The sequence below is a fragment of the Oncorhynchus tshawytscha genome, linkage group LG05 (genome assembly GCF_018296145.1).
Source record: "Oncorhynchus tshawytscha isolate Ot180627B linkage group LG05, Otsh_v2.0, whole genome shotgun sequence".
Classification (NCBI taxonomy): Eukaryota; Metazoa; Chordata; class Actinopteri; order Salmoniformes; family Salmonidae; genus Oncorhynchus; species Oncorhynchus tshawytscha.
The window spans coordinates 5,858,330-5,872,483 of NC_056433.1; the positions used below are offsets into that span (position 1 = coordinate 5,858,330).

At 49.2% G+C, this 14,154-nt stretch overlaps 1 protein-coding gene across 2 annotated transcripts in view; it reads right to left on the reverse strand.

The window, feature by feature from the left end:
- The window catches only part of LOC112238812 (transforming growth factor beta-3 proprotein), a 28,566-nt gene that overhangs the window by 3,533 nt on the left and 10,879 nt on the right, over window positions 1–14,154 (reverse strand). The window contains exons 2-5 of one of the 2 annotated variants that reach the window (XM_042321391.1): window positions 7,475–7,498; window positions 4,662–4,825; window positions 712–841; window positions 355–462 (exon numbers count right to left, since the gene is read on the reverse strand). In XM_042321391.1, the coding sequence (XP_042177325.1) occupies window positions 355–462; window positions 712–841; window positions 4,662–4,825; window positions 7,475–7,498 (426 nt within the window). The remainder of the gene's footprint in view (window positions 1–354; window positions 463–711; window positions 842–4,661; window positions 4,826–7,474; window positions 7,499–14,154) is intronic. The other variant, XM_042321392.1, reaches the window with a different exon arrangement.

The following is a 14,154-nucleotide window of genomic DNA, read 5'->3' on the forward strand; positions in this document are numbered from 1 at the left end:
AGCAGAGAGGTCAGAGGTCAGACAGTATTATGTTCCATGCCCTGACTCTAACCCAGTTCCTTTACTTCTGTGAGCAAGCTCGTAAATTATGTTGTGACTTGTCATGTTAACAAAAAAAAAAATGCAATTACACTTTTTATTGCCAGTTCGCAGTTGATAGTTCACAGTTCACAGTTCATAGTTCAGTTGTCTAAGGGAGACCGATCCAGATCTGAAAGCTACTTCTCAGTATGTTAAACAATGCTAGCAGTACATTGCCAGTTATTGGTTGGTGACAAAAAAAAAAAAAGGACTTGAGGTTTTCCCCGGTTTGAAAAGACCCCACGAAGAAGAGAATGTTATGCCTTTACTGACCTTTGAACTTGACCTCCAGCACCTCGTTCACATTGTCGATGATGTCACCGTTGGGGTTGAAGGTGTGGCACGGGCAGTGTACGCTGATCTCCAGACCCAGGTTGGTCTCTGACAGGAGAGAGGCATCATGGGGAAGATGAGGTCATCTTCACACACCAACTCAAAAACGGGAAAAATTACCGCTTGTGGTGTTTTTTTGGATTGTTTACTTTTGTTTGATGTTGTTGTTGATGTTGTTGTTGATGTTCTTGAGTTAGTATGTCACTGGAGTCTATACAAAACTCGTAACGGTGTAAATAATTTTCTCGTGAAAGACAGTAGAACAACGAACCAATGAATCAAGTGGGATCAGCTCACCTCTGTACATCAGCCACTCCTGTACCGTCTCTGTCACGTCGAAGGAGACCCATTCGGGCGTTCCCTTGGTCAGCACGTTCTTGGCTCCGATGTAGCGTTGTTTAGCTATGTGCTCGTCTGGCCTCAGGATCTGAAAACCAAGGTTGGGGGGAGTTACTGCATATGTACAATACAATGATCCACTACACTGATGTAGAAATATAACAGGTGCTGTTGAAACTTGAGGAGACAGCAGTCTCTATTTATCAGAAGCCTGGAGATGTGAGAAGCCATTCGCTATTGAAAAAGGATCATCTTTATAACCCTCAAATTCCAACCTGGAACTCGAAACTAGTTCAATCAGGGACCAATTTAGACCTGGGAAACCAGGTGGGTGATTCCCCTCTAATCAGGGACTGATTTAGACCTGGGACACCAGGTGGGTGATTCCCCTCTAATCAGGGTCTGATTTAGACCTGGGACACCAGGTGGGTGATTCCCCTCTAATCAGGGACTGATTTAGACCTGGGACACCAGGTGGGTGTAATTAATGATCAGGTAGAACAGAAAAGCAGCAGTAGTCTGGCCCTCCGTGGTTAGATGTTAACACCCCTGCTTTATGGCATTACCGCATGGCACCAAATGCCATAGATTCTGGAGCAGACGCTTTTGAGACTGATGATTGTAGAAGGTTTGAGGTCAATTCAGTTTTCAATTAAAAAAGTGAATCGGCATCCATACAGGCTCAATGAAACTCTCACATTATTTGAAAGGGAACGACTACTAATTTAACTCATGTGTGGTGCTGGTCTGCTGACAGTATACTGCCCAGAGCTCTGCACACATTCTCCAGGACAAACCAGAGTTACCCTGCCCAGAGCTCTGAACACATTCTCCAGGACACACCAGAGTTACCCTGCCCAAGAGCTCTGAACACATTCTCCAGGACACACCAGAGTTACCCTGCCCAGAGCTCTGAACACATTCTCCAGGACACACCAGAGTTACCCTGCCCAGACCCTGAACACATTCTCCAGGACACACCAGAGTTACCCTGCCCAGACCCTGCACACATTCTCCAGGACACACCAGAGTTACCCTGCCCAGACCTCTGAACACATTCTCCAGGACACACCAGATTTACCCTGCCCAGAGCTCTGAACACATTCTCCAGGACACACCAGAGTTACCCTGCCCAGAGCTCTGAACACATTCTCCAGGACACACCAGAGTTACCCTGCCCAGAGCTCTGAACACATTCTCCAGGACACACCAGAGTTACCCTGCCCAGACCTCTGAACACATTCTCCAGGACACACCAGAGTTACCCTGCCCAGAGCTCTGAACACATTCTCCAGGACACACCAGAGTTACCCTGCCCAGAGCTCTGAACACATTCTCCAGGACACACCAGAGTTACCCTGCCCAGACCCTGCACACATTCTCCAGGACACACCAGATTTACCCTGCCCAGAGCTCTGAACACATTCTCCAGGACACACCAGATTTAACCTGCCCAGAGCTCTGAACACATTCTCCAGGACACACCAGAGTTACCCTGCCCAGAGCTCTGAACACATTCTCCAGGACACACCAGAGTTACCCTGCCCAGAGCTCTGAACACATTCTCCAGGACACACCAGAGTTACCCTGCCCAGAGCTCTGAACACATTCTCCAGGACACACCAGAGTTACCCTGCCCAGAGCTCTGAACACATTCTCCAGGACACACCAGAGTTACCCTGCCCAGACCTCTGAACACATTCTCCAGGACACACCAGAGTTACCCTGCCCAGAGCTCTGAACACATTCTCCAGGACACACCAGAGTTACCCTGCCCAGAGCTCTGAACACATTCTCCAGGACACACCAGAGTTACCCTGCCCAGAGCTCTGAACACATTCTCCAGGACACACCAGAGTTACCCTGCCCAGACCTCTGAACACATTCTCCAGGACACACCAGAGTTACCCTGCCCAGAGCTCTGAACACATTCTCCAGGACACACCAGAGTTACCCTGCCCAGAGCTCTGAACACATTCTCCAGGACACACCAGAGTTACCCTGCCCAGACCCTGCACACATTCTCCAGGACACACCAGAGTTACCCTGCCCAGACCTCTGAACACATTCTCCAGGACACACCAGATTTACCCTGCCCAGAGCTCTGAACACATTCTCCAGGACACACCAGATTTAACCTGCCCAGAGCACTGAACACATTCTCCAGGACACACCAGAGTTACCCTGCCCAGAGCTCTGAACACATTCTCCAGGACACACCAGAGTTACCCTGCCCAGAGCTCTGAACACATTCTCCAGGACACACCAGAGTTACCCTGCCCAGAGCTCTGAACACATTCTCCAGGACACACCAGAGTTACCCTGCCCAGACCTCTGAACACATTCTCCAGGACACACCAGAGTTACCCTGCCCAGAGCTCTGAACACATTCTCCAGGACACACCAGAGTTACCCTGCCCAGAGCTCTGAACACATTCTCCAGGACACACCAGAGTTACCCTGCCCAGACCCTGCACACATTCTCCAGGACACACCAGAGTTACCCTGCCCAGACCTCTGAACACATTCTCCAGGACACACCAGATTTACCCTGCCCAGAGCTCTGAACACATTCTCCAGGACACACCAGATTTACCCTGCCCAGAGCTCTGAACACATTCTCCAGGACACACCAGAGTTACCCTGCCCAGACCCTGCACACATTCTCCAGGACACACCAGAGTTACCCTGCCCAGACCTCTGAACACATTCTCCAGGACACACCAGAGTTACCCTGCCCAGAGCTCTGAACACATTCTCCAGGACACACCAGAGTTACCCTGCCCAGAGCTCTGAACACATTCTCCAGGACACACCAGAGTTACCCTGCCCAGAGCTCTGAACACATTCTCCAGGACACACCAGAGTTACCCTGCCCAGAGCTCTGAACACATTCTCCAGGACACACCAGAGTTACCCTGCCCAGAGCTCTGCACACATTCTCCAGGACACACCAGAGTTACCCTGCCCAGAGCTCTGAACACATTCTCCAGGACAGACCAGAGTTACCCTGCCCAGAGCCCTGCACACATTCTCCAGGCCTGACGAGAGCTGGAGTTAGGGTCTGGCGGCTGGCGACCCACCACCAAACCACAGCTGGCTTTTACTGGCTGAGGCTCTCTTGCCCTTCCTCAGTTGGAACTGGGAAGTTTGAGAAATGGGTCTTGTGGAATAATAAGCGACTAGATTTCATGCCTGTGTTACTATGGTAAACCTATCTAAGTGAACTGAAACTTGCTTAGGTAGCCACATTTCTGGTTCAAGTCTACTACAGATCATGCTCCGTAACAACAAAAGCTGTCGATTTGTTGATGTGCTTTAAAAAAAAAGAATGTCTGAGTGATGGAGGTATGTACTGTGTTTCCTCTACCAGGCAAACCCCTCCCCCCCCTTACCTAAAGCGATTGACTTCAATTGGTAGTAATTGACAATGGCTGCGTTCCAAACGGAACCCTACTCCCTTTACAGTGCACTACCTCAGGGCCCATAGGGATATGGTCAAGGGTCAGGGCTCCCGAGTGGCGCAGCGGTCTAAGACACAGCATCTCAGTGCTAGAGGCGTCACTAGAGACACCTTGGTTCAAATCCAGGCTGTATCACAACCCGGCTGTGATTGGGAGTCCGATAGGGCGGCGCACAATTGGCCCAGAGTCGTCCGGGTTTGGCCGGTGTAGACCGTCATTGTAAATAAGAATGTGTTCTTAACTGACTTGCCTAGTTAAATAAAGGTTAAATGATAAAGAATGAAGGAATAGGGTGCCCAATGTTGATGTCTTAGGACCTGGAAGTTGCTTGGGGTGCCCCCCCCCCCGCCTAGAAATTAAACTAGGGGAAAGACTGTTAACGCTGTCAGGTTGAGTTGAAGATCTCTGAAGGACATGGAGAGACGGAAGGGCACCTTTACACACCTGGTAGAGCTCCACCCTCTGTTCATTCCTATTGGCAGCAGAGTTTGGAACCCTCAGAGCTCGGAACTCGGCTCGGAACAGGTTGGTGGAATTCCTCTCCATCACTGAGATGTTGAAACGGAACACTTTGGAAGTGATTCCTTTAGGACAGTATGGAAGGTCATCTGTAGCACAGAGAGAGGAGGCCACAGTCAGTAACAATCAACTTTAGATTAAGTTACTACTAAGCTTAACTGGTTGGAGATGATGACATTAGGAGAGTAGGGAAGGTTGTTGGAGACAGACAGGAGACAGTAGGGAAGGTTGTTTGAGCCAGAGAGGAGACAGTAGGGCAGGTTGTTGGAGACAGAGAGGAGACAGTAGGGAAGGTTGTTGGAGACAGACAGGAGACAGTAGGGAAGGTTGTTGGAGACAGACAGGAGACAGTAGGGAAGGTTGTTGGAGACAGACAGGAGACAGTAGGGAAGGTTGTTGGAGACAGACATGAGACAGTAGGGAAGGTTGTTTGAGACAGAGAGGAGACAGTAGGGAAGGTTGTTGGAGACAGACAGGAGACAGTAGGGAAGGTTGTTGGAGACAGACAGGAGACAGTAGGGCAGGTTGTTGGAGACAGACAGGAGACAGTAGGGCAGGTTGTTGGAGACAGAGAGTAGACAGTAGGGAAGGTGTTGGAGACAGACAGGAGACAGTAGGGCAGGTTGTTGGAGACAGACAGGAGACAGTAGGGCAGGTTGTTGGAGACAGAGAGGAGACAGTAGGGCAGGTTGTTGGAGACAGAGAGTAGACAGTAGGGAAGGTTGTTGGAGACAGACAGGAGACAGTAGGGCAGGTTGTTGGAGACAGACAGGATACAGTAGGGCAGGTGGTTGGAGACAGAGAGGAGACAGTAGGGCAGGTTGTTGGAGACAGAGAGGAGACAGTAGGGCAGGTTGTTGGAGACAGTAGGGCAGGTTGTTGGAGACAGAGAGGAGACAGTAGGGGAGGTGTTGGAGACAGACAGGAGACAGTAGGGAAGGTTGTTGGAGACAGACAGGAGACAGTAGGGCAGGTTGTTGGAGACAGACAGGAGACAGTAGGGCAGGTTGTTGGAGACAGAGAGTAGACAGTAGGGAAGGTGTTGGAGACAGTAGGGCAGGTTGTTGGAGACAGAGAGGAGACAGTAGGGCAGGTTGTTGGAGACAGTAGGGCAGGTTGTTGGAGACAGAGAGTAGACAGTAGGGAAGGTGTTGGAGACAGTAGGGCAGGTTGTTGGAGAATGAGAGGAGACAGTAGGGCAGGTTGTTGGAGACAGTAGGGCAGGTTGTTGGAGACAGACAGGAGACAGTAGGGCAGGTGGTTGGAGACAGAGAGGATACAGTAGGGCAGGTTGTTGGAGACAGACAGGAAACAGTAGGGCAGGTTGTTGGAGACAGTAGGGCAGGTTGTTGGAGACAGAGAGGAGACAGTAGGGGAGGTGTTGGAGACAGACAAGAGACAGTAGGGCAGGTTGTTGGAGACAGAGAGGAGACAGTAGGGCAGGTTGTTGGAGACATACAGGAGACAGTAGAGCAGGTTGTTGGAGACAGACAGGAGACAGTAGGGCAGGTTGTTGGAGACAGACAGGAGACAGTAGGAAAGGTTGTTGGAGACAGACAGGAGACAGTAGGAAAGGTTGTTGGAGACAGACAGGAGACAGTAGGGAAGGTTGTTGGAAACAGTAGGGCAGGTGGTTGGACACAGACAGGAGACAGTAGGGGAGGTGTTGGAGACAGACAGGAGACAGTAGGGAAGGTTGTTGGAGACAGACAGGAGACAGTAGGGCAGGTTGTTGGAGACAGAGAGGAGACAGTAGGGCAGGTTGTTGGAGACAGTAGGGCAGGTTGTTGGAGACAGAGAGGAGACAGTAGGGGAGGTGTTGGAGACAGACAGGAGACAGTAGGGAAGGTTGTTGGAGACAGACAGGAGACAGTAGGGCAGGTGGTTGGAGACAGAGAGGAGACAGTAGGGCAGGTTGTTGGAGACAGAGAGGAGACAGTAGGGCAGGTTGTTGGAGACAGTAGGGCAGGTTGTTGGAGACAGAGAGGAGACAGTAGGGGAGGTGTTGGAGACAGACAGAAGACAGTAGGGAAGGTTGTTGGAGACAGACAGGAGACAGTAGGGCAGGTTGTTGGAGACAGACAGGAGACAGTAGGGCAGGTTGTTAGAGACAGAGAGTAGACAGTAGGGAAGGTGTTGGAGACAGACAGGAGACAGTAGGGCAGGTTGTTGGAGACAGACAGGAGACAGTATGGCAGGTTGTTGGAGACAGAGAGTAGACAGTAGGGAAGGTGTTGGAGACAGACATGAGACAGTAGGGCAGGTTGTTGGGGAGACAGACAGGAGACAGTAGGGCAGGTTGTTGGAGACAGACAGGAGACAGTAGGGCAGGTGGTTGGAGACAGACAGGAGACAGTAGGGCAGGTTGTTGGAGACATACATGAAACAGTAGGGCAGGTTGTTGGAGACAGACAGGAGACAGTAGGGCAGGTTGTTGGAGACAGTAGGGTAGGTTGTTGGAGACAGAGAGTAGACAGTAGGGTAGGTTGTTGGAGACAGACAGGAGACAGTAGGGCAGGTTGTTGGAGACAGAGATGAGACAGTAGGGCAGGTTGTTGAGACAGACAGGAGATACTATGTAAGGTTCTCTGTAAAAGACAAGCAGAGGAAGACAGAGTTCAGTAATGTTTGAACACTTTGGAGGTAAAGCCTTTGGGGCAGTAGGGCAGGTTGTCTGTAATGGACAGAGGAGAAAGAGGAGACAGCTCAGTAATCATTGAACACTTTGGAAGCGATACCCTTAGGACAGTCGAGCAGGTCATCTGTAAGAGAAGGAGAGGAGACAGAGAGGAGTCAGAAGATGTGACAGAGAGGACATAGAGGAGACAGAGAGGGGACAGAGGAGACAGAGAGAACAGAGAGACAGATAGGGGACAGAGAGGTGACAGAGAGGAGACAGAGAGGAGACAGAGAGGGTACAGAGGGGAGACAGAGAGGAGACAGAGGAGACAGAGAGGAGACAGAGAGGGGACAGAGGGGAGACAGAGGAGACAGAGAGGAGACAGAGGAGACAGAGAGGAGACAGAGGAGACAGAGAGGAGACAGAGAGCGGACAGAGGGGAGACAGAGAGGAGATAGAGGAGACAGAGGAGACAGAGAGGAGACAGAGGAGACAGAGAGGAGACAGAGAGGAGACAGAGGGGGACAGAGGGGAGACAGAGAGGAGACAGAGGAGACAGAGAGGAGACAGAGGAGACAGAGAGGGGACAGAGGGGAGACAGAGAGGAGACAGAGAGAACAGAGAGACAGAGAGGTGACAGAGAGGTGACAGAGAGGAGACAGAGAGGGTACAGAGGGGAGACAGAGAGGAGACAGAGGAGACAGAGTAGAGACAGAGAGGGGACAGAGGGGAGACAGAGGAGACAGAGAGGAGACAGAGGAGACAGAGAGGAGACAGAGGAGACAGAGAGGAGACAGAGAGGAGACAGAGGGGGACAGAGGGGAGACAGAGAGGAGACAGAGAGGAGACAGAGAGGAGACAGAGAGGAGACAGAGGGGGCAGAGGGGAGACAGAGAGGAGACAGAGGAGACAGAGAGGGGACAGAGGGGAGACAGAGAGGAGACAGAGGAGACAGAGAGGAGACAGAGAGGAGACAGAGAGGAGACAGAGAGGAGACAGAGGGGGACAGAGGGGAGACAGAGAGGAGACAGAGGAGACAGAGAGGAGACAGAGGAGACAGAGAGGAGACAGAGAGGAGACAGAGAGGAGACAGAGAGGAGACAGAGGGGGAGGGGGACAGAGGGGAGACAGAGAGGAGACAGAGGAGACAGAGGGGAGAGAGAGGAGACAGAGGGGAGAGAGAGGGGAGACAGAGAGGAGACAGAGAGGTGGAGAGTAATGCTTGAACAGTTTGGAGGTGGTGCTTTTGGGTCGTCTGTAAATAGTAAAAGAACCAGCTCAGTAACAAAGTTGCTTTCAAACAAACATGCAGATAGATTACTGTTAGATACTTTTCAAACCTCTTCTCTGGGACCCCCAGACGTTTCACAGATATTTTGTAGCCGTGAACTAGCCCACCTAATTCAAATAGTCAGGGGCTTAATGATTAGTTGAAAAGTTGTTCTCGTTCTGAAACACTTCAGATACATGGAACGGCTAGGGGGTCCCAGAGGAGAGGTTTGAAAAAGGGTGATGAAAACAAGCTTAATCAGTGGACTTCAGATGGGTTTTTTTTTTCCCACAGAAGTTGTCATCGCAAAGAAATGTCAGCTTTGGTCAGAGTGAGCGAATGTCCCATGTATATCGAATACCTTTTTCAGACAAGCCATTGATACCCTCATGAAAATAACGTGGTAGGAGACTTCCTAGCCAGTGAGCAAAACTGGTTGAAAATTCTACTTTTTAGTGTCTTTTCAACCACAAATATGTATTTTCAAATTCTTAGCAGTAGTAATTCTTGTAGGATAAGAGACAGAATGTGGATGTCAGTTTTACGTTGAACCACCCTGATAAATCAACAGAAATAGTGGACTTTGTAGATGCTTCCTCCTCAACGTAGCTCATCTCTTCAGACCAGTAGATACCACATTTCATCATCAACGTAGCTCATCTCTTCAGACCAGTAGATACCACATTTCATCATCAATGTAGCTCATCTCTTCAGACCAGTAGATACCACATTTCATCATCAATGTAGCTCATCTCTTCAGACCAGTAGATACCACATTTCATCATCAACATAGCTCATCTCTTCAGACCAGTAGATACCACATTTCATCCTCAACGTAGCTCATCTCTTCAGGACCAGTAGATACCACATTTCCTCCTCAACGTAGCTCATCTCTTCAGACCAGTAGATACCACATTTCCTCCTCAACGTAGCTCATCTCTTCAGACCAGTAGATAACACAATTCCTCCTCAACGTAGCTCATCTCTTCAGGACCAGTAGATACCACATTTCCTCCTCAACGTAGCTCATCTCTTCAGGACCAGTAGATACCACATTTCATCCTCAACGTAGCTCATCTCTTCAGACCAGTAGATACCACATTTCCTCCTCAACATAGCTCATCTCTTTTGAGGCTGACTTGGCATCAAGAACCCTGTTAAGATTCCTCTACTGGCACCAGTAGCTTTCTTTCTATGAATGGGCAACCGTTGCTTTCTGGAGCTCCATATGACCAGGTCCCTGAGTAGTGCCCTGTATCGGTAATAGGATGCCATTTGGAACACAGAAAGTAACCCTTAACCATGTACTGCAGTCGATGTCCTGGAGCGTCTGTGTTTCCATGGCAACCGGCATGGAATGTGATAACGCGTTTCCGTTATCAGCTGAAGTCACTGAGCTATATTCTGCCTCTTGACTGTGTTACGCAGCCGGAGAGGAAGAAGGGAACATTTTATTTTCTAAGTGAACTAGCGTCCCTGTTTGGTTTGGAGTGACTTCACCTCTCTGGTATTTGGCGTATCAAAAAACCCTGCTGTCCTCAGTGTGGTGGGAGTGACCCCTAGAACAGACCTTCACTCATATTCATCAATAGGAGTGCTGATTTAGGTTCAGATCCTCTCTGTCCATATAATCTTATTCATTATGATCTAAAAGGGTAAACAAATACCAGCACTCTTACTGTGAATTTATGAATACTGGGCCAGACCATGACCAGCCCAGCCCAGCCCAGCCCAGCCCAGCCCAGCTCACACCAATCCAGATGAGCTCCAGTCCTGACCGGACCACACCAGCCCAGACCAGCCTTTCCCAGACACAACCACACCAGCCCAAACCAGCCCTTTCCAGACCCAACCACACCAGCCCAAACCAGCCCTTTCCAGACCCAACCACACCAGCCCTTCCCAGCCAAGACCTTCCCAGACCCAACCACACCAGCCCTTCCCAGATCCAGACCACACCAGCCAAGACCCAGCCCATCCCTAGACCAGTCCAGACCCAACCCAGAGCCTGCACTCACAGCCCCTCTGCCTCAATCACACAATTACTTTCTTCACAACTCCTACCCTCCACTCCTCCATCCCTGCCTCGTTGCTATATGCCAGATAGACGTTCCATTCTATAAAAGGAGCCCCATGTCTGTCTTCTGTCTCCCAAAACACTTGACATTTGCCTCTCTTTACCCTCCTACCTCTCTTCTTCCTGCTTAATTTGCACCTGTCAGAGATTTGAGTTTAGACATGCACCTTAGATCTGGCAATGGTCAAGTGTCAACCTAAGGCCTTTCAGCAGGAACGGTCAGGAGCTAACGTGTTTGCCCACACTACATTAAAGAGGTCAGGAAGAAAGGGGCACTGGTGGTTCCTCTGAAAGAGGGACTTCTTCAGAATGAAAAGGGAGCGATGACACTGGCCTGGAGTCAACGGTTTTTCCTCTGAAAGAGGGACTTCTTCAGGAAGAAGGGGAGCGATGACACTGGCCTGGAGTCAATGGTTTTTCCTCTGAAAGAGGGACTTCTTCAGGAAGAAGGGGAACGATGACACTGGCCTGGAGTCAACGGTGGTCCTTTGAAAGAGGGACTTCTTCAGGAAGAAGGGGAACGATGACACTGGCCTGGAGTCAACGGTGGTTCCTTTGAAAGAGTTACTTCTTAAAGAGAGAGGGCGAGAGCGGTAGAGAGAGGGCGAGAGAGGGAGAGAGCGGGCGAGAGAGGGAGAGAGCGAGCGAGAGAGGGAGAGAGCGGGCGAGAGAGGGAGAGAGCGGGCGAGAGAGGGCGAGAGCCAGAGAGAGAGGGCGAGAGCCGGAGAGAGAGGACGAGAGAGGGAGAGAGCGGGAGTGAGAGGGCGAGAGCCGGAGAGAGAGGGCGAGAGCCGGAGAGAGAGGGCGAGAGCCGGAGAGAGAGAGGGCGAAAGCCGGAGAGAGAGGGCGAGAGAGGGAGAGAGTGTGAGACCTAGGCTTTGTCCTAAATGGCAGTATATTCGCTGTATAATGAACTACTTTAGACCAGAGCCATAGTGTACTACTTTAGACCACTACATTGTGTACTATAGAGGGAATAGGGTCCCATTTGAGGCAAACCTACAAAGTTGTGGCGGCTGTAACCTTATAACGACTGGCATTCGTCAGAGTGCTGTCTGTCCACTAGCCAGGGCCTGACCGCAGTAGTTCTTCTCTTGCCAAGCTACGGCAATACCCTTCCAAGCAAAAAAAGGAAGCCAGTCCTCTCAGTCTCTCACCTCCCTCTAAAACACCTTTCCTGGTGTGACTCACAGTTACCCTGATCTGGCGAAGTAGTAAAGCTCTAGTCTGGAGTAGTAAAGGTCTGGAGTAGTAAAGGTCTGGAGTAGTAAAGATCTGGTCTGAAGTAGTAAAGGTCTGGAGTAGTAAAGGTCTGGAGTAGTAAAGCTCTGGTCTGGAGTAGTAAAGGTCTGGAGTAGTAAAGGTCTGGAGTAGTAAAAGTCTGGAGTAGTAAAGGTCTGGAGTAGTAAAGATCTGGTCTGGAGTAGTAAAGATCTGGTCTGGAGTAGTAAAGATCTGGAGTAGTAAAGGTCTGGAGTAGTAAAGATCTGGAGTAGTAAAGGTCTGGAGTAGTAAAGGCCTGGAGTAGTAAAGATCTGGAGTAGTAAAGGTCTGGAGTAGTAAAGGTCTGGAGTAGTAAAGGTCTGGAGTAGTGAAGGTCTGGAGCAGTAAAGGTCTGGAGCAGTAAAGGTCTGGAGTAGTAAAGGTCTGGAGTAGTGAAGGTCTGGAGCAGTAAAGGTCTGGAGCAGTAAAGGTCTGGAGTAGTAAAGATCTGGAGTAGTGAAGGTCTGAGTAGTAAAGGTCTGGAGAATAAAGGTCTGGAGTAGTAAAGATCTGGAGTAGTAAAGGTCTGGAGTAGTAAAGGTCTGGAGTAGTAAAGGTCTGGAGTAGTAAAGATCTGGAGTAGTAAAGGTCTGGAGTAGTAAAGGTCTGGAGTAGTAAAGGCTCTGGAGTAGTAAAGATCTGGAGTAGTAAAGGTCTGGAGTAGTAAAGGTCTGGAGTAGTAAAGGTCTGGAGTAGTAAAGATCTGGAGTAGTAAAGGTCTGGAGTAGTAAAGGTCTGGAGTAGTAAAGATCTAGAGTAGTAAAGGTCTGGAGTAGTAAAGGTCTGGAGTAGTAAAGATCTGGAGTAGTAAAGGTCTGGAGTAGTAAAGGTCTGGAGTAGTAAAGATCTGGAGTAGTAAAGGTCTGGAGTAGTAAAGATCTGGAGTAGTAAAGATCTGGAGTAGTAAAGATCTGGAGTAGTAAAGATCTGGAGTAGTAAAGGTCTGGAGTAGTAAAGATCTGGAGTAGTAAAGGTCTGGAGTAGTAAAGATCTGGAGTAGTAAAGGTCTGGAGTAGTAAAGGTCTGGAGTAGTAAAGATCTGGAGTAGTAAAGATCTGGAGTAGTAAAGATCTGTAGTAGTAAAGGTCTGGAGTAGTAAAGGTCTGGAGTAGTAAAGGTCTGGAGTAGTAAAGGTCTGGAGTAGTAAAGATCTGGAGTAGTAAAGGTCTGGAGTAGTAAAGATCTGGAGTAGTAAAGGTCTGGAGTAGTAAAGGTCTGGAGTAGTAAAGATCTGGAGTAGTAAAGATCTGGAGTAGTAAAGATCTGGAGTAGTAAAGGTCTGGAGTAGTAAAAATCTGGAGTAGTAAAGGTCTGGAGTAGTAAAGATCTGGAGTAGTAAAGGTCTGGAGTAGTAAAGGTCTGGAGTAGTAAAGGTCTGGAGTAGTAAAGATCTGGAGTAGTAAAAATCTGTAGTAGTAAAGATCTGTAGTAGTAAAGGTCTGGAGTAGTAAAGGTCTGGAGTAGTGAAGATCTGGAGTAGTAAAGATCTGGAGTAGTAAAGATCTGGAGTAGTAAAGGTCTGGAGTAGTAAAGGTCTGGAGTAGTAAAGATCTGGAGTAGTAAAGGTCTGGAGTAGTAAAGGTCTGGAGTAGTAAAAATCTGGAGTAGTAAAGATCTGGAGTAGTGAAGATCTGGAGTAGTAAAGATCTGGAGTAGTAAAGGTCTGGAGTAGTGAAGATCTGGAGTAGTAAAGGTCTGGAGTAGTAAAGGTCTGGAGTAGTAAAGGTCTGGAATAGTGAAGGTCTGGAGTAGTAAAGGTCTGGTCTGGGAAAAACGAATCGTAGTAAAAAGGTGAAAGCACCTTGATCAAGGCCAGAGAACTTCCGAGATGTGCTTACTATGGGGAAGTTTGAGTCCACCTCGCAAAGGGAGGTTAAATCATAACACTGTGACTTCATCGTGGTGTGCACTCTCTTTCGGTCTACAATCGATGCTAGCACATCAACCATTACCCCTCATAGATCCTCCAGCAGTGCCATAACACAGCCCTCCAAGAGTTGGAGAATCATTTGAAAATATTTGTTAATAAGTGGGAAGTGTAAAAGTCTGTAGCGTGGCCAGCCAAGGGAAAGATGCAGTCTGCAGTGAAGAGAAACGTATCGTACCGTACATACCATGCCTGCTGCTTGGCTCTTTCCAGAGAGCACTGTATGCAAAAGTCATTAGTCCTACGATGAGACTATTAACA